At 52.9% G+C, this 24,062-nt stretch overlaps 8 protein-coding genes across 8 annotated transcripts; 3 read left to right on the forward strand and 5 right to left on the reverse strand.

Moving 5' to 3' along the window:
• Positions 1–164: 164 nt before the first annotated feature.
• Positions 165–3,699, forward strand: BJX67DRAFT_367160 (sporulation-specific 71 family protein). The gene is made up of 3 exons (XM_071030491.1): positions 165–421; positions 477–3,008; positions 3,060–3,699. The coding sequence occupies exons 1-3, from the start codon at positions 317–319 to the stop codon at positions 3,609–3,611; spliced, it is 3,189 nt and encodes a 1,062-aa protein (XP_070881046.1). The 5' UTR covers positions 165–316; the 3' UTR covers positions 3,612–3,699.
• BJX67DRAFT_367163 (putative mitochondrial inner membrane protease subunit Imp2) lies at positions 3,700–4,951 on the reverse strand. Its single transcript, XM_071030492.1, has 2 exons — positions 4,256–4,951; positions 3,700–4,148 (listed from the first exon to the last, which is right to left on the reverse strand). Exons 1-2 carry the CDS (start codon positions 4,714–4,716, stop codon positions 3,773–3,775), a joined length of 837 nt encoding a protein of 278 aa, XP_070881047.1. The 5' UTR covers positions 4,717–4,951; the 3' UTR covers positions 3,700–3,772.
• Positions 4,952–6,092: 1,141 nt separating this feature from the next.
• On the reverse strand, positions 6,093–6,704 carry BJX67DRAFT_391585 (uncharacterized protein). The gene has a single exon (XM_071034813.1). It carries the CDS (start codon positions 6,616–6,618, stop codon positions 6,175–6,177), a length of 444 nt encoding a protein of 147 aa, XP_070881048.1. The 5' UTR covers positions 6,619–6,704; the 3' UTR covers positions 6,093–6,174.
• Positions 6,705–6,949: 245 nt separating this feature from the next.
• BJX67DRAFT_391587 (uncharacterized protein) lies at positions 6,950–8,464 on the reverse strand (the record flags this gene model as incomplete). The annotated part of the gene is made up of 3 exons (XM_071034814.1): positions 6,950–7,612; positions 7,685–8,295; positions 8,438–8,464. 3 exons carry the CDS (start codon positions 8,462–8,464, stop codon positions 7,033–7,035), a joined length of 1,218 nt encoding a protein of 405 aa, XP_070881049.1. The 3' UTR covers positions 6,950–7,032.
• Positions 8,465–8,970: 506 nt separating this feature from the next.
• On the reverse strand, positions 8,971–11,084 carry BJX67DRAFT_314732 (Zn(II)2Cys6 transcription factor domain-containing protein). The gene is made up of 3 exons (XM_071027209.1): positions 10,990–11,084; positions 10,533–10,931; positions 8,971–10,440 (listed from the first exon to the last, which is right to left on the reverse strand). The coding sequence occupies exons 2-3, from the start codon at positions 10,597–10,599 to the stop codon at positions 8,990–8,992; spliced, it is 1,518 nt and encodes a 505-aa protein (XP_070881050.1). The 5' UTR covers positions 10,600–10,931; positions 10,990–11,084; the 3' UTR covers positions 8,971–8,989.
• Positions 10,668–12,307, reverse strand: BJX67DRAFT_375569 (MFS transporter; the record flags this gene model as incomplete). Its single annotated transcript, XM_071031715.1, has 4 exons — positions 10,668–10,931; positions 10,990–11,649; positions 11,715–12,093; positions 12,144–12,307. 4 exons carry the CDS (start codon positions 12,305–12,307, stop codon positions 10,668–10,670), a joined length of 1,467 nt encoding a protein of 488 aa, XP_070881051.1.
• Positions 12,308–12,698: 391 nt separating this feature from the next.
• BJX67DRAFT_314776 (putative transcription factor) lies at positions 12,699–15,339 on the forward strand. Its single transcript, XM_071027210.1, has 5 exons — positions 12,699–12,978; positions 13,025–13,641; positions 13,706–13,737; positions 13,801–15,088; positions 15,139–15,339. Exons 1-5 carry the CDS (start codon positions 12,860–12,862, stop codon positions 15,288–15,290), a joined length of 2,208 nt encoding a protein of 735 aa, XP_070881052.1. The 5' UTR covers positions 12,699–12,859; the 3' UTR covers positions 15,291–15,339.
• A 710-nt stretch (positions 15,340–16,049) lies between these two features.
• BJX67DRAFT_386006 (uncharacterized protein) lies at positions 16,050–23,943 on the forward strand (the record flags this gene model as incomplete). Its single annotated transcript, XM_071033976.1, has 3 exons — positions 16,050–16,686; positions 16,743–17,388; positions 17,475–23,943. 3 exons carry the CDS (start codon positions 16,050–16,052, stop codon positions 23,941–23,943), a joined length of 7,752 nt encoding a protein of 2,583 aa, XP_070881053.1.
• Between the last annotated feature and the right edge of the window lie 119 nt (positions 23,944–24,062).

The raw sequence follows: 24,062 nt of genomic DNA on the forward strand, positions 1-24,062 counted from the left end.
AGGTTCACCGCTATTCGCGGGACACGCAAGCATGAATGAAGCCAATGAGCGGCGCCTTCTAGTGCAAATAGTGCAAACACACACAAATGATGCAAACAGTTCCTGGTGGGCAGGCCAACGACGTCATTATTTCCCCCAGCTGGTTCACAGCTTCAGACAAGCTCCCCAGACCAGACACTCAATGCGCAAGCGCACGGAATGGTTCGAATCTGTTTTCGTTCCTCCGGATAACCGAACTGTTTGTATAGTTTGGGCCCATGGTTCGATAGCAGGATAACTTCGCTGAAAAAGCATTGCATTTTCGGCTGCCTATCGAATGCCCACCCAGCATGTTGGGGAAGCCTGGATGGAGCCTGATTCACGCACACCCGACAACGGCCAACCCGGCTTGGAACCGGGATCCTATACGGCTGAAAAGCTTGTAAGGAGTCGATCCACTTGCAACGCTGGGCTCAACGCCGCTAATGCCTGCATAGCGTCATGCCTCCGCCGACCACATCCACATAACCAACAAACGATTCTTTATTGGACCGATCCCGAAAAACTGGCTCCAGAGCCATCGAAAGTCATGGTACAGAGAGCGCTTGAATCTTAGGAACTATAGGTCGCGAGCTATTACGTTCTCTACAGAGGCGGATGTGGCTCATGCAAGGGAGTCGTCTCTGACCGCGAATCTACCAATCGCGCCAGAGGAAGGTGAACAAGACACGGAACAAGAACCCGATTCTAGCGATCAGGAAGCGTCACAGAATCCTCAGCATCTTCATGCGTTGTCCCAGCCGTATGAAGAAGAACAAGAACCTCCCTCTCCCGCGCGAATTGCGACCGGCTTATCGATTCTGAATGAAGACAATCGCGATGGAGTATCGACTACCGCAAAGCAAGACACAAGATCAGCTTATTTCACAGCTAGAGAATGGATGCCGACGGGTTCTGATGCAGATAACGCAGTCTCAGAGAGGAATCGCCCGCAAGCAGAATATGGGAAGGCGGCTATGGAAAACGGGCAGCCATTAACCATCCCTAGTCGAGATTATAATGGACAATCATGCCCGTCAGCGCCGCCGAGCGAGACCGAGTCTACGGTGCCACTTCTGAGACATACACCAGGAAAAGACAAAGGAAAACAACACGGTGTGCCCGCCCCAAGTCTTCAGCGGCAGGAACCTCAACACGCGGTCTCTATTGATGGGGAAGATGAACCGCGACATAACCGGTGGTCGCGACATGACCCAAAGTCCGCTTTCCGGAAAATCACAACTCGATTCAGCCTGGATGATAATCTACACAATAAACAGCAGCAGATTACGTCGAAAATATCAAAGACACAAAGTATGATTCCGGAGTGGCTTTCTCGGCGCAAAATTGAAGAAGGAGAAGTCATCAAGGCGGAGAAAATGCTGGTTCGTGTCGAGGAGACAATGCAGGACGATCTACCGGAAGACTACAGCGAATTCGATAGCTTACGAATGGAAACGCGGGTGCAGGACAACTGGAGGGAATTCCTTGTGGTTTGCCGGCTAACGTCAAATAAGGAGGCACCTTTTACGTTACAAATGCACAAAACCCGCGTTATCCCAAAGATTCAAGAACCCAACCGACAAACCTCCCCGTACCTTGAAATCCCCCTCGGCAGGAAAGCGGCTCGGATGAATCTCTATTCGTCTTTAGACAAAACAATCGCGATATGGAACAGGTCTAAGGGCAGAACAAACATTTACATAATGCGACCCAGGTCTACAGCTCGCGCGGTGGAATGGTATACGTTCGTTGCTCACGCTTTAGGAAGGCGCCGTGCGTCTTCACTTGCGATCAGTGTTCCGGATCTTGCCGTTTCACTTATTTTCAACGACCCGTTCAGGCAGCTGGAAGCAGCAGGCAGGCAGGGACCGAAAGGGAAGGACCCTATTTCTGCGTCCGCAATGGTTGGTCAATCGGCATATCTCTCGATTATACAGGGCTGTATGAAGATGCTAGAAAGTCACTCCGAGTGGTCTGAAGTTATGAAGAAATGGTCGAATTCAGAAAATATGGGGCTTGCTTGGAAGAGATATGATCGACTTGAGTGGGTATATGGCTCCAACGAGAAAGAGATGTACGGTTCCGTTGCAATGCAGGGAACCCATGAGCTTGAGCTGAGGCCAAAACAACATTACGACACGTCTGTTGGCTTGGGGGACAAGAAGGAGGAAGAGCCAACGCCGGTTGAAGGCTTCTTGATACGGCTTACCTCTCAAAAAGGCGTGCACCAACGGATGAACCGAATGTTCTCTAAGCGCCTCTACTTTTTTTGTCAGGACTATTATCTATTCTTTTGCAAACCATCACAGGCTTTACCGCCCACACCTCCAAGGCTGTGCGAACAGAGCTCTAGTATCCCGTCAACTCAGGAGATAATTCAGCAAACGCCGCTTTCCTACGAGGTCGACCCGTTTCCTGTGCGGAATAGCGAGATCGTATGGCTTACTACTGGAAACGCTAATCATCTAAAGCAACACGATGAGGATGCATATGCGGAGCAGCACAGAAACCTCCATAATCTCACTAATGCGGAGGGATTCATTAACTTGTGCCTTGTCCAAGAGGTGAGGCATATTCAGGGAGGTTCGCCGGCGGCGCCAAATCCGCAGAGAGGTGGGAACATCGGGGCCGGCGTATCGGAAACCAATAACCCAAACCACGATGAAGCGGTTGAACAATCCGAGGATATGGGCTTTGAGATGCTCTTGCAAAATGGCCTTGTCGTCCGCTTTCAGGCATATAATCGCCTAACCAGAGATGAATGGATGAAGCGACTAGAAGCTTTAGTGAGGTACTGGAAAGCCAGAATTGCGGCTGACGCAGTGGAGCTCAGGGATACTCGACAACGGAACCTGGAAATCTTAGGTATTGATGAAGAGTCAGAGTCTGTGATAGGGCAGTTCGCCAAAAAGTGGGAGGTCAAAAAGGCAGAAGCATCGCCTCTTCTCCACCACATGTGTTCCTTATTAGCCTGTCGACCGATCAAGGTGCGTACCCATGCACAAGCGGCACAATTGAAGCTAACGATTAGGTTCGAGATGTCCGGCCTACTCTACAAAAAGCCTCGACGCCATGCAACATTCAAGCGCTTCCATGTCATGCTCACTGCCGGAAAGCTTCTGATCTACCACAGTTCCCTACGAAAGCGCAGTGGCAGTGAAGTGCCCCATATCCATCACAACATCGAGTCGACCATTGAGCTCGATAACTGTTATATCTACTCTGGATTACTCACGGACAATGATCTACTCTACGCAAATCAGACTTTCGACAGCAACCACCCGGGTCACGGCGCGTTACCGCGCGTGTATCTCACTCCGGAGCTTTATACGAGCAGCGACGAGGACAATGCAATTACCTTTGTTATTTGGCAGCCTCTACGCAAGAATCTCTTCCGAGCGCGGCAGGTCGGGGAGGGGCAGGCTAGGCAAGCTTTGAAGCTGGTTTCTAAACTGGGTGTCCATGGACGTACAATCGTGTTCAAGGCACGTAGTCGGGTTGAAAAGGACCGTTGGGTGTTGAGTATCGCGTCGGAGATCGATCGATTACAGGAGGGTAAGCCGGAGGATATCCGGTTGACCTCGCCTTAACCTGTCGTCCACGACACTCGGGAATTTGAGTGGTTCGTTGCCTTGACACCCTTGTACACCTTCCTGTCAGCAAAAGATAGATTATACGTACAATACTACTCATCTATAATACAAATACATCTACGTAAGCAGAACCAAACCGAACCTTTCTAGCAGATCGCCTACGCACCATAATATGGCAACTCCAACTGAACGGCTCCCTTCACAACTCTCTTTCTAACCTCTTCACGATACTTATCCCCATTTCTCCCCTCCGTATCCCCATCCACGACGCCCTTCTCCCAATTCTCCCAATCCAGCCACCTGAACCGCGGTGATACTACCGCAAACACTCTCCCCAGAATTAGACAGATACTCACAGGCCCATACGTATTACTGTCCATCGAGTTCTTGGGGTCCGCCGCATCACCCTCCAACCAAACATGGTTCCAGGGGACAATCTGAGATTCCTTCAGACACGGTTCGCGAGTGGTGATCCGGTCCCCAGGAAGACCGATTACACGCTTAATGCTGATGTTATCAGGGTTCGAAGGCGATCTACCAGTATCCAACAGAAACCCCCAACCGTTAGCATCAACCAACCAACCAACCAATTTACAGATCAAAGACTCCACTCCACTAAATAGGGGGGTTGGGATTCATACCGAAACATAACAACCATGCCCCTCTCAATCCGCCTCTTTTTCCGCCCCTCGCCGCTGGCCGTCCCGCCGCTCCACGGCCAGCTGAAGCCGGACGCCCACATTTCCACCAGGACGACGTCCCGCTCCGTGTGTGTGTTCGCGTAGTCCTCGTTCAGGTACGGCGTCATTGACGGACCCGTGACCCATCTGACTTGCAATATATGTTCGCGGAAGAAGGCGGCGATTATGAGGACCGGGGTAATGACGCGGAGGGAGCGGGACACGCTGTGGACTGTATGGCGGACGGGGTGTGGGAGGCGTGCGTAGAGGGAGCGGAGGCGGGGGAGGGACAGGTACTTGGGGGATTTGGTGGGTGAAGGTGGTGGTATTCGGGGCGCGGTGAGGGGTTGGGGTAGCCTTGATCGCATTGAAGAGCGCACCTGGGTGTCCGGAGAGAGGCGGAGCCTTGGGGGTTTCGGCATTGCGAGAGGGATTTGGAAGCTTCTTCTGTTTGTCGGTTCTTCGGCTGGAGATCTGGGGAGTTGGATGCGGAGGGCTACGATGAGTTGTAGTTGAAAGTCATCACGCTGTGTTTGTCATTTGAAGGGATGGAGAAATAAGATATAAAATGAGCAGGTGAGGAGTCCAAGAGTTGGAGTGACGCGGAAGCTGGAATGAGGAATACGGCGAGGGGAAAGTTGATATCAAGAACGAGGCTCCATCTGCGAGACGTCGACAAAAAGCAGCGTATTTCTGATGCCTGAGGCCGCAGCACACCTGCTCAGGAAGTGTGACGTCACATGCACCACTATATAGTTCAAGAAAAAATACTGCAAGAGCCTTTTATTAGACGAGGAATTAGTTTTATTCTTGAAAATTATCTTGAGCAAGGCTACCCGCTATACTAAACATAGAGACATTCAAATAGAATATTCCATAAAGTAGTCAGTGTTGTGAATGGGTTACAACAACACAAGCCTATATTTCTGCACTTTGTATGGGTCCTCACGGACTTGATTCCCTGCCAGAATGTCCATGTACATGAGAAGGGTTGCATTATCATGGCCATTTAATAGTATTGAGTGTGCAATAATAAGGCAGGCTCCTTTACCCTCTGCCTAATAAACTCCGATAAGTGTTCTTGTTTATCTCCTTGTCCTCAGTGTGGGTATATAATTTCCCCTCCCGACTCGTCGAAAAGGAGCCTGTACGGCCCTCAATTCCAGCCGGTCGTATCAACGGCGACCATCTTCCCACCCTCAATCACAGCCCCATTGACGGGAAACACCATGCCGCCAGAAGTCGCAACATAAAGAGTCTTCGTATCCCCGGCCAGGGTTCCGAATGCGACGATACGGCTACGCGCAGTTGCTGGGGAGCATCGACACAAACTAATTGAAAACACAGCGGCTGCATTTTGGCCGGGTATGTCTCTGTGTCCGTGAAAGCTGCCATGGTTCTAATGTCGTCCTAGAATTGCGCACCCTATCCACTTCCACGGACACGACGTCTGGATCGTGGCTCAGGAAAAGCCGCCGTGGGATGGAACAACGGCGTCCTTCCAGTTGAACAACCCCCCGCGTAGAGACACGGTGATGCTCCCTCCACATGGCCAGGCACTCGAGCATGGGGCCAGCTGGCCCTTGAATTTGCTGAGAGTCAGGACTCAATTTCAGTTCGGGAGGCTGAACGCGAAGCATTTGATGAGACGTGCGAGAAGTGGTTGCAGTGGTCGCAGTGGTCGCAGTGGTCGCAGTGGTCTGAGGGTGCGCCGTACCCACAGGATGACTCTAGATACAAAGCATGCAGGTATAAATACAGGCATCCAATGACAAACATACCAATTATTTGCAATCTCGTGCCCTATGGTATCACAGTCTCTTCTGCGGAAACAGCAAGATGGACATATCTCTCAGCACACGTCTATAGATTCCCTCCTTTTACTGCGGCAACGGTACGCTCCAGCATTCGACCGTAACTTCAGTCCTCTCTGCATTGACACTCGGCTGCCCAAGCACAAACATGTTCTGGAGATCCGCATACTTCCCCCCAACCTGAATAATGACCCGCGAATTCTGGGTCGCAGATGATCCAATGCCGTCTTCCTCGAGATAGAAAGGCGACCCGTCGCTGGCATGCCCGTATGCATATGCCCGGGGGATCTGCCACGTTGTCTCGTTGTCGTTGAGGAGAATCGGCGCGGCGAGACCACCCTCGATCGTGGCGTTGAATGCTGGGCCGTAGATTTTGCCTCCGGTGATGGGTTCGACCACGCGCGTACCGCCCCCGAGCTGTGGGATGGGGGCGAGAGCGCCGCCGAGATTGACGGTGGCGCTGAAGAGGTATGTTGAGACCAGGGGTCCGACTTGTGGGAGGGGTGTCATTGCGGGAGAGCGAGAGCACTTGGGCTTCGTTGGGAGGATGGATGGCCGAAGTGGGAGGTTGGACGATGGGAATTATCCGAATCAAGGCAGAGGAAAAGCTGGCAGCCGTATTTATCTCACATACGGGTATGTCCTGGTTTTGACTATTGTGGCCGCGCAGCCTCCGACTCCGAAATATTCTCTCCATGGGGCTTCATCCCTCCGATTACCCGATTGGGAATTGTAACCCGCCGAATGGAGAGCACCTCCTTCGCGTGTTACTCCCTTTCTATTTCCACTCGCGGATTCTCTCCCGATATCTTATAGTCCAGCCCAACAAGATGATGGAGTTGTTTCTATAATATTCGTATAGAAGCCCTATAGATTCTCTTGGAAAGCTTAGATCTTTCACAAATTCAACCAGCACCGATAGATTCACAATCCACCTAGCTTATATTTCAACATCAACCAAATATAAGCCACTCCCGTCTTGCAAACCGCCCACAAATACCCAAGCCCGGTCAGCCCAATCATCCGATTCAGCAACAGAAGCCTTTTGGCATACAGAACCGCTTCACGATCCCTCTGCTCCTGTGTGATTTCGCCTCTCCAGACCCTATCCATCTGCAGGCAATGCCTCGCCGCTTGCTCAGACGCCTTCCCCAGATGCGACCTGAACCCCGTAAAGGCATCCCCGACGAGGACGAGACGACCATCAAAGAAGGTCGCAGCCGTCGTCTCGACCTCGCCGACCTTCGTGACGAACGGCTGAGGCGTCAGGCTGACGACCTCGGCCAGGGGCGACGTTGTCTGTGGTAGATAGCGCTCAAGCTGCTTCGCCCAGATGGCGGGGTTGACTAGGCCCTGCGGCACGGTGTTCTTATGCTGCTTGCCGTTGATGTCTGTGAAGATAGCTTTCATCTCGGGAGACCCCGTCGGGACAACGTAGTACCAGACCCAGTTGATGAGACGCTTTCCGGGCTCGACGTTGCCGCTCTCGGTTGGAATGATATAGCTGGACAAGTTAGCACGTTAGCAATCAGCAATTTGAGTCGGGTAGGGGAAAAGGTGACGGACGGGGCCGAACCTGATGAAGTACGTCCCCTTCAACAGCGTAAAGTTCAACCTGTTCGTGAAATAATCCACCGTCTCCCGGGACAGCAGCCGCTCAGGAACGGTCCCCCGCCACGCAATATACCCCGCGTAGTCCTCGCGCGTTGGCACCTGCAGGATCTTCCGGACAGTCGAGTGCACGCCATCCGCGGCAATCACCATTTCCGCGCTGACGCTGCCTCCTCCTCCTCCTCCTCCCTCCTTTCCACTGGCCACATCCACATCGACATACCGTACCTCCACGACACCCTTCTCTCGATCATAGTGCAACCCCGTCGCCCGCTTCCCGGGCATATACTCCACCTTCCCATCCTCCGGCTTCGGCAGCGGCGGGTGCGGCACCGCCTTGGACACAAGCCCATCAAAGTTCGCACGCAGGATGAGATACAGACACCCCCAGTTACTCATGTTGTGGTCCCACACCGTATTGAACACGCGGAGGCGCTTGCGCCACGCGGCACTGAGGAAACGCGTGGGTATGGCGGGGGGCCGACCCGTGGCGTCGTATTTGGACAGCAAGGCCATGACGCTCGGCCCGATCGAGACACCGGATTCATGGCTGTGTCTGTCCTTCGAGGGGTCCTGCTCGAGCACGGTCACGTCACAGCCTTGGCGCTTGAGTTGCAGGCCTTGGAGGAGGCCGGAGACGGAGCCGCCGATCTTGCGGAGATGGGGGGTTTGGTTACTAAACAAATACATTGGGTATCTGTCTGGACGGGAGACATACTATTATAGCTGATTTGGGGGGAGCCATCGTCTTCCTGACCTGTGGACTGGAGTGGCTGGTGTGATGGAACGGGTGGATGTGTCGGCTTCTATATATCAGAATGCCAACCCTCCCACCCCCCAAACTGGGGGTTGGAGACACTGGTATGATGATGACCGAATCTCCTTGGAATCGTTGTCAAATCGTTCGAAAGGCTAGGAGCTATGCGTACTCGAATCAGCTTAGACCCCGACAAGACACCGGCTACTTACCCTGTGCTTTTACTCCGAAGCGTAAAAGCCCATCGGGACAAGGCCTAAACGAGCTGACAGTGCCGAAGTCCGACACCGGTGCTAGACTTCATGCCGGAGCTATGCCGGAGAGATTCAGGGGAAACATTGCTCGAATGCCAGCCGTGTCGGAGTTGTGCGTTGTGGCTTGTGTTGTCTGAGTTGCGGTTATACATCATTGTATACATCCAATACCTGTACTTACATCACTCCAAGGAGACGCATTACAGACACTCAGCTTCATGACTATCTAATATCACACATATCAAGTCTATCGATCCGTTCATAAAATCCCGTTCAGCAAGTCCTCGACTTCCTCGATGCTCGCTCGCAGCTCTCGCACCTGCTCCCTCACAGTCTTGTGCAGGCGCCCGTTGATGAGCCCCGTTACCAGTCCCTCATCAAGTAACAGCGTTCTATCTCGTCTACTTCTATCGGGGACCATAAATCCATCTTTAGACGCCTCGGCGATCACTCTCCCATCGGGCGGCAGACCCAGCGCCGCTTCCACGCTTCCTAGTGCATCAAGCAACATCGACACTGCCTTCTTTGTCCGCGTTGCCGCTTCACACCCACCACAAAGACACGTATGTTGCAATTGACTCAGCCTTAAGCCTCGGTATGAGTGGATGTCTTCCATGAGGCCGCCCGCGAATCCCGTATGGTCGTAAATGGCGTGTGTATTGGACAAATTGGCCAGATATCGTTGCATGAATCCGAATATGAGTGAGTATATGCGTGTCAGGGTCATGTAGCACGAGAGTGTAAGGAGCTTTGTCGGGATGTCCATTTGAATGCGTGCACTCGGGAGTGGGGTTTGGCACTGGCTGGAGAGGACCGCATGGAAGCGCTGGGAGAGAAAGAGCGCATCTCCGATCGGATAGTTGTCCAATTCCCCGCCATATTCGTGCAGCTGGCTTTCATAGCGAGACATAATCGGTAGCATGTTAGCGAAGTCGCACAGGGGTCCGCCTGGACTCTCAGCTGGTTCTATGACGGAGACGTCCCCTCCCCCACTGGTGTTCACTGTGTCCGGTGGCGTTGGGAGCAGGTTCACGACGCCGAGGAAGGACTCCATATCAGTGCAGAGCTCATCAGCGGGGCACGGTGGTGAGGGAAACACCAGGGCCGAGTCGAAGAAGCTGTCGTGGTCCCACACACCAGCAGCCGTGATTGATTTGTCTTGCGTACTGCCAGCAGACGCTGTATTATTATTATTTTCTTTCGGCCGCGTGCTCGGCCTCGGAGTGCCAGAATTCACCGGCGTATCGGGAACAACAGAGCTCTCGCGAGACACCGAGGTCGAGAGTGCGAACGTGCTCATTCCTGGTAGCGACTGTGCGAAAGTTGTCTTGCGCTTGTGGGGCGTGTCGTGTTGTTGGTGGTCTGCTGCCTTCTTCTGGCGACCGGTACGAAGCCGCCGACTGAACACACATGGCGTTGGCTCCTTTGACTTGGAACATCGCTGGCAGGGACCCGTGGGGTTGGTCTTTGACAGCGGAACGCATCGCAGCTTCTGAGACCGGCAGCGATCACACGATGCACGCAGTCCTATGAGGTTTTCATTGGACCGACGAGTGTTCTCCATGATGCTTCGTGCACAGGAAATGGCTTCGATAAAATCACCGACTCGTGGTGTTCTAGATTCGAAGGGATCGGTCGTCTTACCTCTCCGAGGGGCCGTGGAAAATAGGAGAATATCAGGTCCCGACCGGACTATGGCGTGACGGATATCTATAAAAACGTGGTGAACGGCCAAATCCAGCGGCGCAGGTCCGTCGGATTCCAAAGCACGGTCCGGGGAGCCTTCATCTGACAGTACCTACTAGCGCTTATCGGTGGATGAATCCCGCCGCGACGATCTTGCGCAATCAATTCGCACGGTTCATGCATGGCCCATCCTTGACGAGGGCAAGGCGCACATTGAAGCTCTGCCCAGGATTATCATGCGGACAATATTTTCAAGTTGGCTCGCGCCGCTTCCCCAAGGACTTTGTGCGGAGGCGCTCGCCGTACCGATAGAACAAAAGGGGACCTGGGACGAATGCAAGTGCAAGGAGCCCGAGCAAAGTATTCCCCCAACCGTAATTCAGCTTCCTGTACATGGCGGGCCCCGCGAGTGGCAAAAAAGTACTCGAAATGTAACGCAGCAGGTTATTGGCTCCCAGAGCGGAAGCAGCTGCCTGGGACCCAAAGACGTCGACGAGGTACAGTTGGGAGGGCATCTCAACAATCAGCTTATCAGCATCAGTCCCATTGATGTGCGGAGGTGCCGAAACCTACAATTACGAAAAAGGCCCCCAACCCCATGAAGACTGTGCCAATGATGGGCACGATCCAATGAACCTTGTAGTGTGCCGTCCAGCCGTATATGATCAAGCCAAACCCGACAGAAGGACTGAACCAAATCATGAGGAGCAGTCGATATTCTGGTCGAGCCTGCTGCACCCCATCAGCTTGCATTCGTGCAGCTTGCACGCGCCCATTCAGAAGGTTGAAGAGTAGCATGCTCGCGACTAATGCAACGCCCAGGCCAAGGTAGACGAGTCCGGATATGGAAGTGCCGAATCCGTATTGGTCCTCGAAGACGCTTGGAAAGGTTGTAAAAAGGAGGTACATTACTCCAAACACCAATGCCACGTAGAGAGATATGACAAACAAGATCGGCGATTGGAATAGGAGCATTGCTGGTCGGATGAGAACCTGAACGAGGACCTGTCTTGGTGAGAGTGGACTGCTCGCGAGTTTAGAACGTAAATCCTGGTTGCCAGTCGTAGCACGCAGACGGACAGCTTTGCGCTCCAGAATGATTTTGGGGTGTGTTTCGCGCATAACGACCAGTGCCGTGGCGCCAGCAGCTCCTCCCAGGAGAGCAAGCAACCAGAACGTCCAACGCCAACCAGGCCCTGCCGTGACAAAGCCTCCAATGACAGGGCCGAGAACCTGAAAAAAAACATCTTAGTCAATGCTTGGCACGGAGTTCGAGGGGCGCAGGATCAGTGGCTTACTGGGCCTGCCAACGGTCCCATACTAAACAATGCCATCGCTACTGCCCGTTTCTGGATGGTCGTAATGTCTGCAATCGTTCCTCCGCCAAGAGCCATCGGGGTACCACCAGCGCAGCCAGAGAAGAACCGGAAGATGAGAAACTGCGCTAGGTTCTGGCTCAGCGCACTGCCAATGATAAAGGCCACAAATATGACATTCGCGGCATGGTATACGGGCACCCGTCCGTATATCTCACCAAGGGGTGACGTGAACATGGGACCAATTGCGACACCCAGGACATACAGTGTGACAGCGAGGGTACTGGCAACATTGGAGGTGATGTTCAAGTCCGCCTCGATCTCCTGGATTCCTGGAGCACACATGGTGGGGGCCATATTCCTGGAGGTATTACTAGAAGTTCATGCGCAGCCACATCAACAATAGCTTACGTGATGAGAGCCAGGATGGAGATAATGATGACATGCGCCCACCTCTTGGACGCCGGCCAGTTGCGGGGGTGGATAGGATCGTCTTCCCGATCCCAGTCAACAACCTTGGTCTCCGGAAGAGCACTTCCGTCCATGTTGCCAATTTCCTGTTCCTTTGGTGTCATACTGGTGTTGTCGCACGCGGGATAAGCCGAAAGAACTTTGGATGAATACGAAAGGCGCCAAACAGGTTGTCCATACTTCGACAGAAGGCTCTCGATGCGTTTAATACATGAAAGTCGCCGGAGATAGGACATGAGGCGACAACTGCCACCCGTCCGACAGGAGGGTCGGAGATGTGGCGGAGGAGGAATCTTCTCCGCTGTTCGCTTCGCCAACACATACGGAAGAGAGGACCGGAGGTCGGATCGGACGATCGCAAGGAGATCTCTGAGCTCACCGAGTGGGCCACGCAAGCCTTGTTTCGCTGTCAGCGCCCTCAGAGAGGGGAGAAATCCTCCGTGCAAAAAAAAAATATACTGACTTTGCCCAAAGGTTGGATGTCGGGAAGCTTCCGCGTTTGCCAAAAGGAGAAAAATCGTGCGCCATGGGCGCTAAACCGGAATAGGCCACCCCATCTCACCTGCAGGTACACCATCTCCATTATTTCTCCTCAACGAATCATCCAGACATGAATCCATATCCCCTCCAAATTGTCGCAGCGACTTCTCGACCCCATGGATCCCTCTCACTCGGCACAGAATAGTGATACTGCAACGCCATTGCAGCCGCTTCACAACCCTGGTCGGCGCAGGGAAAAGCCCCAGCTGTCGTGTCATCCGTGCAGGCGTCGAAAGTAAGCACTCCACAACACTTTGCACGTGGCACTAAAACCGTTGTAGATCACGATGTGATCGCAAAAGGCCATGCTCCCTATGTGCCGTCCGCGGTCAGACTTGTACATACCCAGAGAACAGTTTCACTGTCGCCGGTCCATCAAGGGCAGCCCCGACAGCTCCATCGAACACGCATGATCGTCTCGTCCAACTCGAACGCCTTGTGATGTCTGTCATGTCCAAGTCGGCGGGGGTCGCTAACGTGCATGCCAACACCGACCTAGCAGTGCCACACCTGGTGCCCACGCCGACAGATACAGTGCCAGAGGACACTCCGAGAGACGAGCGTTCAGAGTGTGGAAGTCTTAAAATCAGTGCGTCAGAGCTCCGCTATGTCGGCGGGGACCACTGGGTTGCGATTCTGGACGGTATAGCCGATCTGAAAGACCATGTGGACCGGGAAGAACAACTCCGTCTAGCAGAGAGTTCAGATTCTATCGCGGAGGACGATCCCGAGAACCTTAGCAGTGATTCAAGTGCGCCCGGGCAGGATGGTGCATTCCTGTTGTATGGACGTTGCCGCTCAGCATCGCGAGATGATATTTTGTCCGCGCTCCCTCCAAGATACGCAGTCGATCGGTATATGTCGCGCTACTTTAACTACTTGGATCTCGTCTCGGCTGGTAAGTTTCTTCGACGATGTCTAATATGTTATTTTGACGGCTCATATGCTCCGGTGCCATCAAGCCGCCGTCCATGGCCCTGTTTTCCTGCGCGAGGCAAGTACTATAATCCGATCCTTTTATCCTACGCGTTGATGATTCACTACTGATAGGCCGTAGTACGAAGCCTTCTGGGCGGACCCCTCGTCTGTTCCCATAATATGGGTCGGATTACTTTTTAGCATGATATGTCTAGCTTGTTTGGCGTCGAACCAGCCTGGTAATCCGGACACAGAGCTACAATCCCTTCAGATTGACCTTTACCGCGAAAAGACGGTTCAATGCTTGATTATGGGTGAATATACAAAACCGGGTCCGTATGTACTGGAGACCGTCATCAATTATATCTATGCCGAATTCTGCGTCTGTACGGATGCAAACAAAGATATGTGGTACCTCCTCGCCATAGAAGTCAACCTTGCGATGCGTATGGGCTATCACCGTGATCCTAGCCATTTTCCCGGAATCTCACCCTTTCAGGGCGAGATGCGGCGGCGGGTGTGGGCAACTGTGCTTTTGAGTGATATTATGATTTCGAATCAAATGGGGATGCCGCGGATGATCTCAGATTGGAAGTGTGATACTGCCGAGCCAAGGAATTTGAATGATGCCGATTTTGATGAAGACACTAAGGAGCTGCCACCTTCACGACCAGAAACCGAACTTACAACAGCTCTGGGAATTATCGCTCGCAGACGGATGTTGAAGGCCCTCGGTATCATTGCAGATCTCACAAGCAGGGTCAAGCCTTGCAGCTATGAAGAGGTCAAACAGGTGGATAAGATCCTGCATGATGCTGCCGCTAGCATCCCAGCACCACTGAAGTGGAAGCCAATGGCGGCGAGTGTGACTGATTCGCCACAGGCTGTCATCGCTCGTTTGTTTATCAGACATATGTTCTACAAGGGCCAGATTACGCTACATCAGCGATTCTTAAGTATGCCGTCCTCGCCCGGCGAGGACGGCGGCTTTAATTACTCGCGGCAAGCATGCATTAATGCGTCGATGGACACTCTCGAACTTCAAAATGTGCTTGACGAGGAAACTTGCCCTGGAGGTCAACTACACGAGATGCGGTGGCGAGTCACCTCCATAATGAACCATCAGTTTCTTACGGCAGCAATTACTTTATGCTCCGTTCTGCATAATGGACGAACTATGGAGAGGGAAGACGAAATCAGACGAGCGCTTCAACGTGCAAGAGCTATCTGGATGCGTAGGAGCTCCAGTTCGAAAGAAGCAAAGCGAGCTGCAGACACTGTCGGCCTTGTTCTCTCGAGGATGGGTGGAGGCGAGGGAAGCTATCCCAACCTCAACGCAGATGTGGGGAATAGCTTGACTATGCCTGAATCCGGCGGTGGGTATGGTTCGGGGCCAGATAACCCTGTAACGGACAATATGAGTTTTCATAACCGTGAGTCAAACACGCGTGACAAACCTGAAACTGACCAGTATCAGTTGACCCGTTTATCATGCCGGAAGTTCTGGGGAGTCTGTTTCCTCCGGTCCTGGAAAATCAAAATATGAGCTACAATGTCCAATATACTTCCCCTCTAAATGAATGGATGGTCACGAGCTGGGATAATCCTGGAGGGATGCACCACGGATGACGCTTGGCTTTCCGGATCCCGAACACGATGTCTCGGTGGCTTGCATTGTAAATGAGCTGCCAGGGCTTCTCTACGACCAACAGGAGATAGAAGGTCATAATACCAAACTGTACCCGCCACCAATGCCTTGACGACTTTTGGTAACATAATGGTCATTTTGGTCAATGGATACACTGTTTTCCCATTCCTACCTGTCGTATTTGGCCGGGGGGGGGCAATTCTCAGCACTGGCTCCGGTGGCTCTAGAGAAGTTACTTGTGCCGATGGAACTCATACCAGATTACCCCGAATATGGATGAAGCTCCGATAATCCGATCCTTGTCAGAGCTTGCCTTCATTTGGCAAACATACTTCCGCCGAAGCACACTGGCTTATCGCTGTTAAGCGTCTCGTTGAGTCGAAACAGACCACTTGCCGAACGTCAGCCACAGTCCGCATTCTCTGACTGCATCCTGTTCGGCACATTCGAATCTGTTTTGTTATAGTTGCTATGTCTCTCCGAATGGCCGTTACTCTGTAGTACCAGCGCTTCAAGGCTCGCATCGTCAGATGACGCTACCTGCCAGACAACATTGCTTTCGGCATATATACTAATGTCCAAACGCACGGGCAGCTCACAGTTTCATTCACACGCATTCTTGAGGCTATAGAGCTAGAAACCCACCAACTCGCCCTTGCAACCAAGTCGCTCCCCGCCTGTACCAACCTGAACCTGAATAATTCTTCCCACAAAAGACCTTTCACCTCAGCTCCGCAATTATGGTGGAACCCATTGCAGTTATTGGATCTGGATGTCGCTTCCCTGGAGGGTCGGACACGCCGTCCAAGCTGTGGTCACTGATCCGAGAGCCACACGACCTGTCGAAGAATCCTCCTCCTTCCCGATTCGACCTCGACCTTTTCTACCACACTGTTGGCACACACCACGGAACCACCAACGCAACGAAGTCCTACTGGCTTGAGGACTCGGATAGAACCAATGTCTGCCAGTTCGATGCTGGGTTCTTCAACATCCAGCCAAGCGAAGTAGACGCCATGGACCCTCAGCAACGCCTGCTGATGGAGGTTGTGTACGATAGTCTTTGTGCTGCTGGACAACCCATGGAGAAGCTACGGGGTTCCGATACCGCGGTATATGTGGGCATGATGTCTGATGATTGGAGCACGATGCTCACACGAGACTGGGAGACCTTGCCCAGATACACTGCTACGGGACTGGAGCGTGGGATTATGGCCAACCGTCTCTCATATTTCTTCGGTTGGCATGGTCCAAGTATGACAGTTGACACAGCCTGCTCGAGCAGCCTAGTAGCATTGGACCTAGCGGTTCAGATGCTCCGGAATGGAAAGTCAAAAGTGGCGGTAGCCGCAGGGACGAACTTGATACTGAGCCCTGGTAGGCCATTGTCTTTATGAACAAGCTCCAGCATAGCACCGCTAACATTTCTCCAGCAATGTATATCTCTGAAAGCAATCTCGGCATGCTCTCACCCAATGGACGTTGTGCAATGTGGGATGCTGCAGCGGATGGATATGCCCGCGGCGAAGGTGTGGCCGCTGTAATCATCAAAACGCTCTCGCAGGCACTCGCGGATAACGATCCAATTGAGTGCATCATACGTGAGACTGCAGTCAATCAGGATGGCCGCACCGCTGGCCTGACAATGCCCAGTAACCTTGCCCAGGCTGCTTTGATCCGAGAATGTTATGCTCGAGCTGGACTGGACCCTGTACACAACTTCCAGGACCGTCCACAATTCTTCCACGCCCATGGTACCGGAACGCAAGCAGGCGACCCACAAGAGGCTGAAGCTATAGCGAGCTCTTTGTTTCCTTCCGGGTCGCTTGCGGCACAAAAGGCACCGAAGTTGCGTGTCGGCTCTATCAAGACTGTAATCGGCCACACAGAAGGGACCGCAGGACTGGCCAGTCTCATTGGCACATCAATGGCGCTACAGAAGAAATTGATGCCGCCAAACCTGCATTTCCAGAACTTGAGCTCCAAGGTGACGCCATTCTTCGACAATTTGGAAATTCCGACTACTGCCATTCCGTGGGACGTAGCTGAGGATCAAGTCCGCAGAGCGAGTGTGAATAGGTATGAGCTCTCATCCCTTCTTATGGACCCTTTATGCTGGTTATACGCTATAATGGCTGGACGATTCTGATAATTGACTGCTGTAGTTTTGGTTTCGGGGGTACCAACGCCCATTGTATCCTGGAGGAGTATATCCCCTCGACAAAGAAGGCTGCCTCCGCACAGTCCGGTGTCCTTTTCACTCCACTAATATTCTCTGCGTCATCTGAATCGTCCCTCCGAGAAATGATCTCGCAACACCTCTCTTATCTCCGTGCTAGCCCAGAGACTGATCTGCGAGATCTGGCGTACACGCTACAAAGCCGGCGGTCTACTCTCGCCTATCGTAAGTTCGTTCCCGCGCCCACCGTCCAGCAAGCGATCGAAGAACTTGAAAAGATCGAAGGCGCTGGCTTCAGTACTCGACATGCCCAGCTATCTCGACCAGCCAAAATACTTGGCATATTCACCGGCCAGGGCGCCCAGTGGCCGCGAATGGGCGCACGACTCATCGAGACTTCAACATTCGCCAAATGCCGAATTTCTCAACTGGATGAAGCCCTCCAAAGCCTTCCAAATCCAGTCGATCGTCCAACCTGGAGTATTTGTGATCAGCTACTTGCGGGAAAAGAGGCCTCGCACATAAACGAGGCCGCCCTATCTCAGCCACTGTGTTCGGCAGTTCAGATTGTCCTCGTGGACATCTTGCGAGCTGCAGGCATCACCTTCGCGGCAGTCGTTGGCCATTCCTCAGGCGAAATCGGTGCCGCCTATGCTGCAGGCCATATCTCAGACCGCGATGCTATTCGCATTGCCTACTTCCGTGGTGTCCACGCGAAACTAGCTGCGAGCCCCAATCTCCACGCTCCTCGAGGTGCTATGATGGCAGTTGGTACCTCGTCGGAAGAAGCAAGGGCATTTTGCATCGAGCATTTTTCCGGCCGTCTGCAACTTGCAGCAGTGAACTCCCCTTCTAGCGTGACACTGAGTGGCGATGAAGAAGCTGTTGATGAGGCAGAGCAACTCTACAAGTCCCAGGGCATATTTGCGCGAAAGCTGAAGGTTGATACGGCGTACCACAGTATGCACATGTCAGCCTGTGCTGTACCATACCTTACGTCTCTGGACAGCTGTGATATTCAGAGCATCCAGCCGCCGGCGAACGTAACTACCACATGGTATTCAAGTGTATTCGACGGTCGACCCATGACATCAAGTCGACTAACGAATCAATACTGGGTGGACAACATGTGCAATGCAGTGTTATTTTCCGGTGCACTTGAACGCGCCGTGGAAGATGCCGGTCCTTTCGATCTCGCCATTGAGGTAGGACCACATCCAGCCCTAAAAGGCCCAGCCACTGCCACAATCGATGCAAAGAGCAGTGTACCCTACACAGGCTTGTTTTCTCGTGGCCAAGATGATGGTTATAGCCTCAGTAATGCTCTGGGGTTTGTATGGGCTCAACTGGGCTCTGACAGCGTGCGATTTACGGCTGTGGAACAATTGCTGTCGGGGAATACCGAACCCCAAGCTGTCCTTAGAGACCTACCCCCCTATCCATTTGACCACCAACGTGATTACTGGCATAATAGCCGTTTGGGAAACCAATTTAAGAGCCGAAAAGCCCATCAGCTCCCCAACCCAGTGCTCGGCTCTCCCTGCTCTGAAGCGACAACTCCAGGAGAGTACCAGTGGCGCAACATTCTTCAGCCAGGTGAGGTACCATGGCTTAATGGTCATCGATTACAAGGCCAGACTGTTTTTCCAGCTATGGGATATGTCAGCATGGCTGTAGAAGCGATCAACGCTGTTCTTCTCGACTGCAGGCCTGGTTCATCCATGCGGCTGTTGAAATTAACAGACCTAGATATTCCCCGTGCGATCGTCTTTGATGATGATTCATCGACAGTAGAGACGATTTTCAGCATTTTGTCCGTCAATTCATCTGATGTTCACATTGCTGCCGAGTGGGTATGCTATTCGGTCGATGGCTCCGGGAGCATGGTCCTTAATGCTCGGGGTCGCGTCAGGGCAGAGTTGGCTGTGCCTGAGCCTAACACTCTCCCTCTGATGATGGAAGACTCCTTCAACCTGGTTCCTGTAGGAGTGGATCGCTTTTACTCGAATCTATCCCGTGTCGGATACAACTACACGTCGCCGTTCCAGGGAGTCTTTAATATCCGCCGCAAGCCAGGATACAGCACTGGTGATTTATTCGATCAGTCCGGATGCACATGGGAAGATGGTCTCATTCTCCACCCTGGTATGCTTGATTCGGCTTTACAGACCGTTTTTGCCGCCTGGTCATACCCAGGCGATACGCAACTGTGGTCGCTACATGTTCCCGTGTCAATCTCTGCTATTACGGTGAACCCTTACTTCACCACGCTAAGCGCAGGAGGCAAGCGGAGTAAAATGCGCTTTGAAACCTTCATCCGTTCCAAGCAAGATGCTAAGGTCGTATCTGATATCTACCTTCAGACGGCCGATGGTCCGAACACGTTCGTGCAGTTTGAAGGGGCCACTCTCGTGCCTTTCTCCCCGGGAAATCCCAAGACCGATGTACCCATGTTCTCACGCTTTGAGTATGCGCCAGCGTTCCCTGACGGCCAGTTGGTGGGAAATAGGGAGGCCCTGTCAAACTACGAAGTGCAACTATACAAGGATGTCGACCGTATTGCTTACTGGTTTGCACGGAACGCCTCGGTCTCAATCCCGGCCGCGGAGCGGACGAGACTCCTCCCTCACTTCCAAAAGTACCTCGCCTGGTGTGATCGAATGGTCAATATGGTCACCCAGGGCGCAATCTCCAAAGTCCCTGCTTCATGCAACAGCGACTCGAGGGAAGACATCGGCAAGATTCTGGCGCGCTACGAGGACCGCAAGGATGTTCGATTCGTGCAAGTTGTTGGCGACAACTTACTTTCCGTCATCAAGGCAGGATCTTCCATGCTCGAGCATATGAATCAAGACGGCCTTCTTCGTGCCTTTTACGAAGAGGGGGCCATTTGCTCGGGTCCGACTGGCCGCTGGCTCGCTCGCATACTATATCAAATCTCTCACCGTTACCCGGGTCTGAATATTTTTGAAGTCGGTGCCGGCACTGGAGCCACAACGTCTGCTGTGTTGGACGCCCTAGACGGACGGTATTCCTCGTATACCTTCACTGACATCTCCAGTGGTTTCTTCATTGCGGCTGAAGAGCGATTCGCCGACCATGCGGGTCGTATGCTCTTCAAGACTTTCAACATGGAACAACAGCCGGATGGCCAGGGTTTTGATGAAGGTTCCTATGACGTTGTTGTGGCGGTAAATGTGCTCCATGTTTCCGCAGATATGGAGGCATCTCTAAGCAATGTTCGGCGGCTGCTGAAACCTGGTGGCTTTCTTGTAGTCGCGGAGCTCACCTCAACTGACCTGTTATTCAGTGGTATGACAGTGGGCACGCTACCTGGGTGGTGGATTGGCGCGGAGACAGGTCGTCCATGGGGACCATTACTCACCCTAACCCAATGGGACATGGTGCTGAAGAACTCTGGATTTGGGGGAATTGACACCGTCTCCCCGGACATTAGTACCTCACTGCCAATGAGCGTCTTCGTATCACAGGCAGTGGATGACCGAGTCACCCTGCTTCGTGACCCTCTATCGGTGGAGGCACACCCTCCCGGTGTCCGAACTGACGCCCTGGTCATCATTGGAGGTACAACGTGGCCGGTGTATACGCTCGCTCAACAAATGTCGGACATTATAGGCAAGCGGTTCCAGGAGAAACAACATTTCCTCACGGTGGAGGATTTCGCAAAGTCCGATATAGCCCACGCCGCTGCCACAAGCGGAGGGGTCAGTGTCCTCTCTCTCACGGATCTGGACCACCCGTACTTGGAAAACTTGACGGCCGACAAGTTCGACGCCTTTAAAGTATGTGCAGCCTGTGCCGGTGTTCTGGTCTGGGTGACATGTGGTGCAAAAGAGGATCACCCTTACAGCGCAATGATGACAGGGATTGCTCGCACAATCAAAACTGAAAACCCGAGGTTGAATATCCAGATGTTTGACCTAGATCCGGCCATGCGAAAGGGCATCTATGCTAACACGGTATCCGAGTTAGCCGGAACGCTCCTCTGCCAATTGGCGCTGTCCTGCTGGGGAACAGAATCTTTGCTATGGACATTGGAGCCGGAGGTGATCGTTCGAAACGGAAGACAACTCATTCCTCGATTGCTTCCGGACTGTGAGAAGAACGATCGATATAACTCCCATCGGCGAGCTATATTTGCAAAGGCTCGTCCGTCCAAGGAGTCCCTCCAGCTGGTCGGCATGAATCACGGCAAGGCGAACGCTCTCGAGCTACGTCTAGTGTCACCTCTGGCGCAGACTTCAGTCCCGACAACCAATTATTGCACGATACGCATCACGTACTCCCTGCTACAGAGTGTTGCTATTGGGGCTACTGGCTTTTTCCGCTTGTGCGTTGGTGTCAATATTGACACCCATGAGACGGTGCTGGCTCTTTCGAGTTCCACGGATTCCCCGGTTAAGGTGCCGACTCAATGCTGTATTCCATTGGGAGTAGCCTCAGCATCGTCGGCACTTCTCTCCCTCGCGGCGAACCTCGTCGCCACGCAGATCCTCAATTTCACCCAAGAGGGTGGCACTCTACTTATCAATGAGGCTGACAGCCAGTTAAAGGCTGCTGTTCAGAGCAAGGCACAGCTCAAAAATGTGAACACCGTCTTTACGACCCGTAATCTAACTGAGGAAGATTCCGCGTCAATCTTCCTCCATCCAAGCTTTCCACGGCACGTCATACAGTCCATTATCCCACGGTCCACTACTCTATTCGTCGATTTCTCCCGTGACTCCTCCCACACGATTCGAGATGCGATCCTCCCGTGCCTGCCGGCTGGTTGTCTTCGCATAGACGTGGGAGCACTGTTGAGCAACGAGGTTAATGGCACCGTTGCGCCAAAATCCTTGAATCAGCTGGCACAGCAATTTCATCAAGCTTATGATGATACTATTGAATCCAACCTATCCGTGAAGTGCATCCCCCTTGATGCTGTGTCTACCCACAAAGTAGTTGGCGGACCACCTGCCGTCGTTGACTGGGCAGCTACAGACTGTGTGTCAGCAAAGGTGCAACCAATTGACTCAGGGACTCTTTTCCGCGGTGACAGGACATATCTATTTGTGGGCATGGCCGGTGAACTCGGCCAATCCTTGGCCGGCTGGATGATTTCTCACGGAGCGCGGTACATTGTACTGACGAGTCGTACGCCAAAGGTGCATCCAAAATTCGTCGACGAAATGATAAGCCGATATGGAGCGGTTGTAAAAGCTGTCCCGCTGGATATTACTTCCCCAGAGTCTCTGAGTTCGGTCCACGCTGCAATGAGCGCCTCACTGCCTCCCATCGCTGGAGTGATCAACGGTGCCATGATCCTTGATGACGAGCTCTTCGCCAACATGACTCACGAACAGTTCGAAAGGGTGACAAAGCCTAAGGTCGTCGGCACACTTCTGCTCGACGAACTTTTCTATGATGACGCCTCGCTTGACTTCTTCGTTGTCGCTTCCAGTATCGCCTCTATAATTGGCTGGAGTGGACAGAGCAACTACTCCGCGGCTAACGAGTTCATGACCTCCCTCGTCACGAAGAGGCGCAAGCGTGGTGTTGCTGCATCTGTGATGAACATCCCCGCTGTCCTGGGCGTGGGTTATGCGGCGCATTCGGACACCTTCAGCTTTGATTATTTCCAGTCACTCGGATATATCAATATTGGGGAGGAAGATCTCCATATCCTCTTGGCGGAAGCGATCCTTTCTGGTCGTCCGGGACAACTATCCGATGGCAAATCACAGGTTGTCATGGGCGTGGACTACGTCCCAGCCGGTCTCTACGTAAAGGAAGCACACCGTCGCGACGTTAAGTTCAACCATTTCATCCTGCGAGAAGAATCTGGCTCTGAAGCACAAACAGTAAAGGCTGGAGAGCGGGTTCGAGTGCAGCTCCAGAGCGCTAATGGACCTGATGCAGAGTACACCGTCATCCGCGACGCATTAGTTATGCATTTCAAACGCCTGCTGCGGATGACTGAAGAGCAGAAGTTGGATGAGTCGGTAGGCCTAGTAGATCAAGGTGTCGACTCTCTCGTTGCAGTTGATCTTCGTGCGTGGTTCCTCAAGGAACTCGAAGTGGATGTTCCCACACTGAAGATCATGGGCGGCGCATCTATTGCAGACTTGGTCAAGACTGCCGTTGACAACATGCCTCAATCCTCAGAATGTGACAGTGGAGAAAGTTCCCCCAAGGCAGTCGGAAAGACGACGTCTTCTTCGTTCCCAGCTCAGCCAGAGGGAGTCCTTCTTCGATCCCGTTGGGAGAGAGCGCCGACCACATCCACGCCTCTTTCATCAGGGAGCCCAATTTTCACGCCTGCTCAGGTCACCACTCCATCGACCTCAGGTATTGACTCCGGCCGCGCATCCCCACCACAGGATTATTTCGATAAGTTGTCTTCGGGGGTGGAGAAACCAGTGGCCGTCGACGGGCTGCGGTCGGAGATTTAGAACAAAAGACTGCTTTGGAAGATCCGAACTTTGATAAGAGGTCAGCAGGGGATGTTGAAAGGATGGGCGACTGTTAACCAGCTACTAACGCGCGAGTAGGGGTTCTCTGAGCTGGAAAG

Source organism: Aspergillus lucknowensis (assembly GCF_044049455.1).
Source record: "Aspergillus lucknowensis strain CBS 449.75 chromosome Unknown BJX67scaffold_74, whole genome shotgun sequence".
In the NCBI taxonomy this organism is placed as follows: domain Eukaryota; kingdom Fungi; phylum Ascomycota; class Eurotiomycetes; order Eurotiales; family Aspergillaceae; genus Aspergillus; species Aspergillus lucknowensis.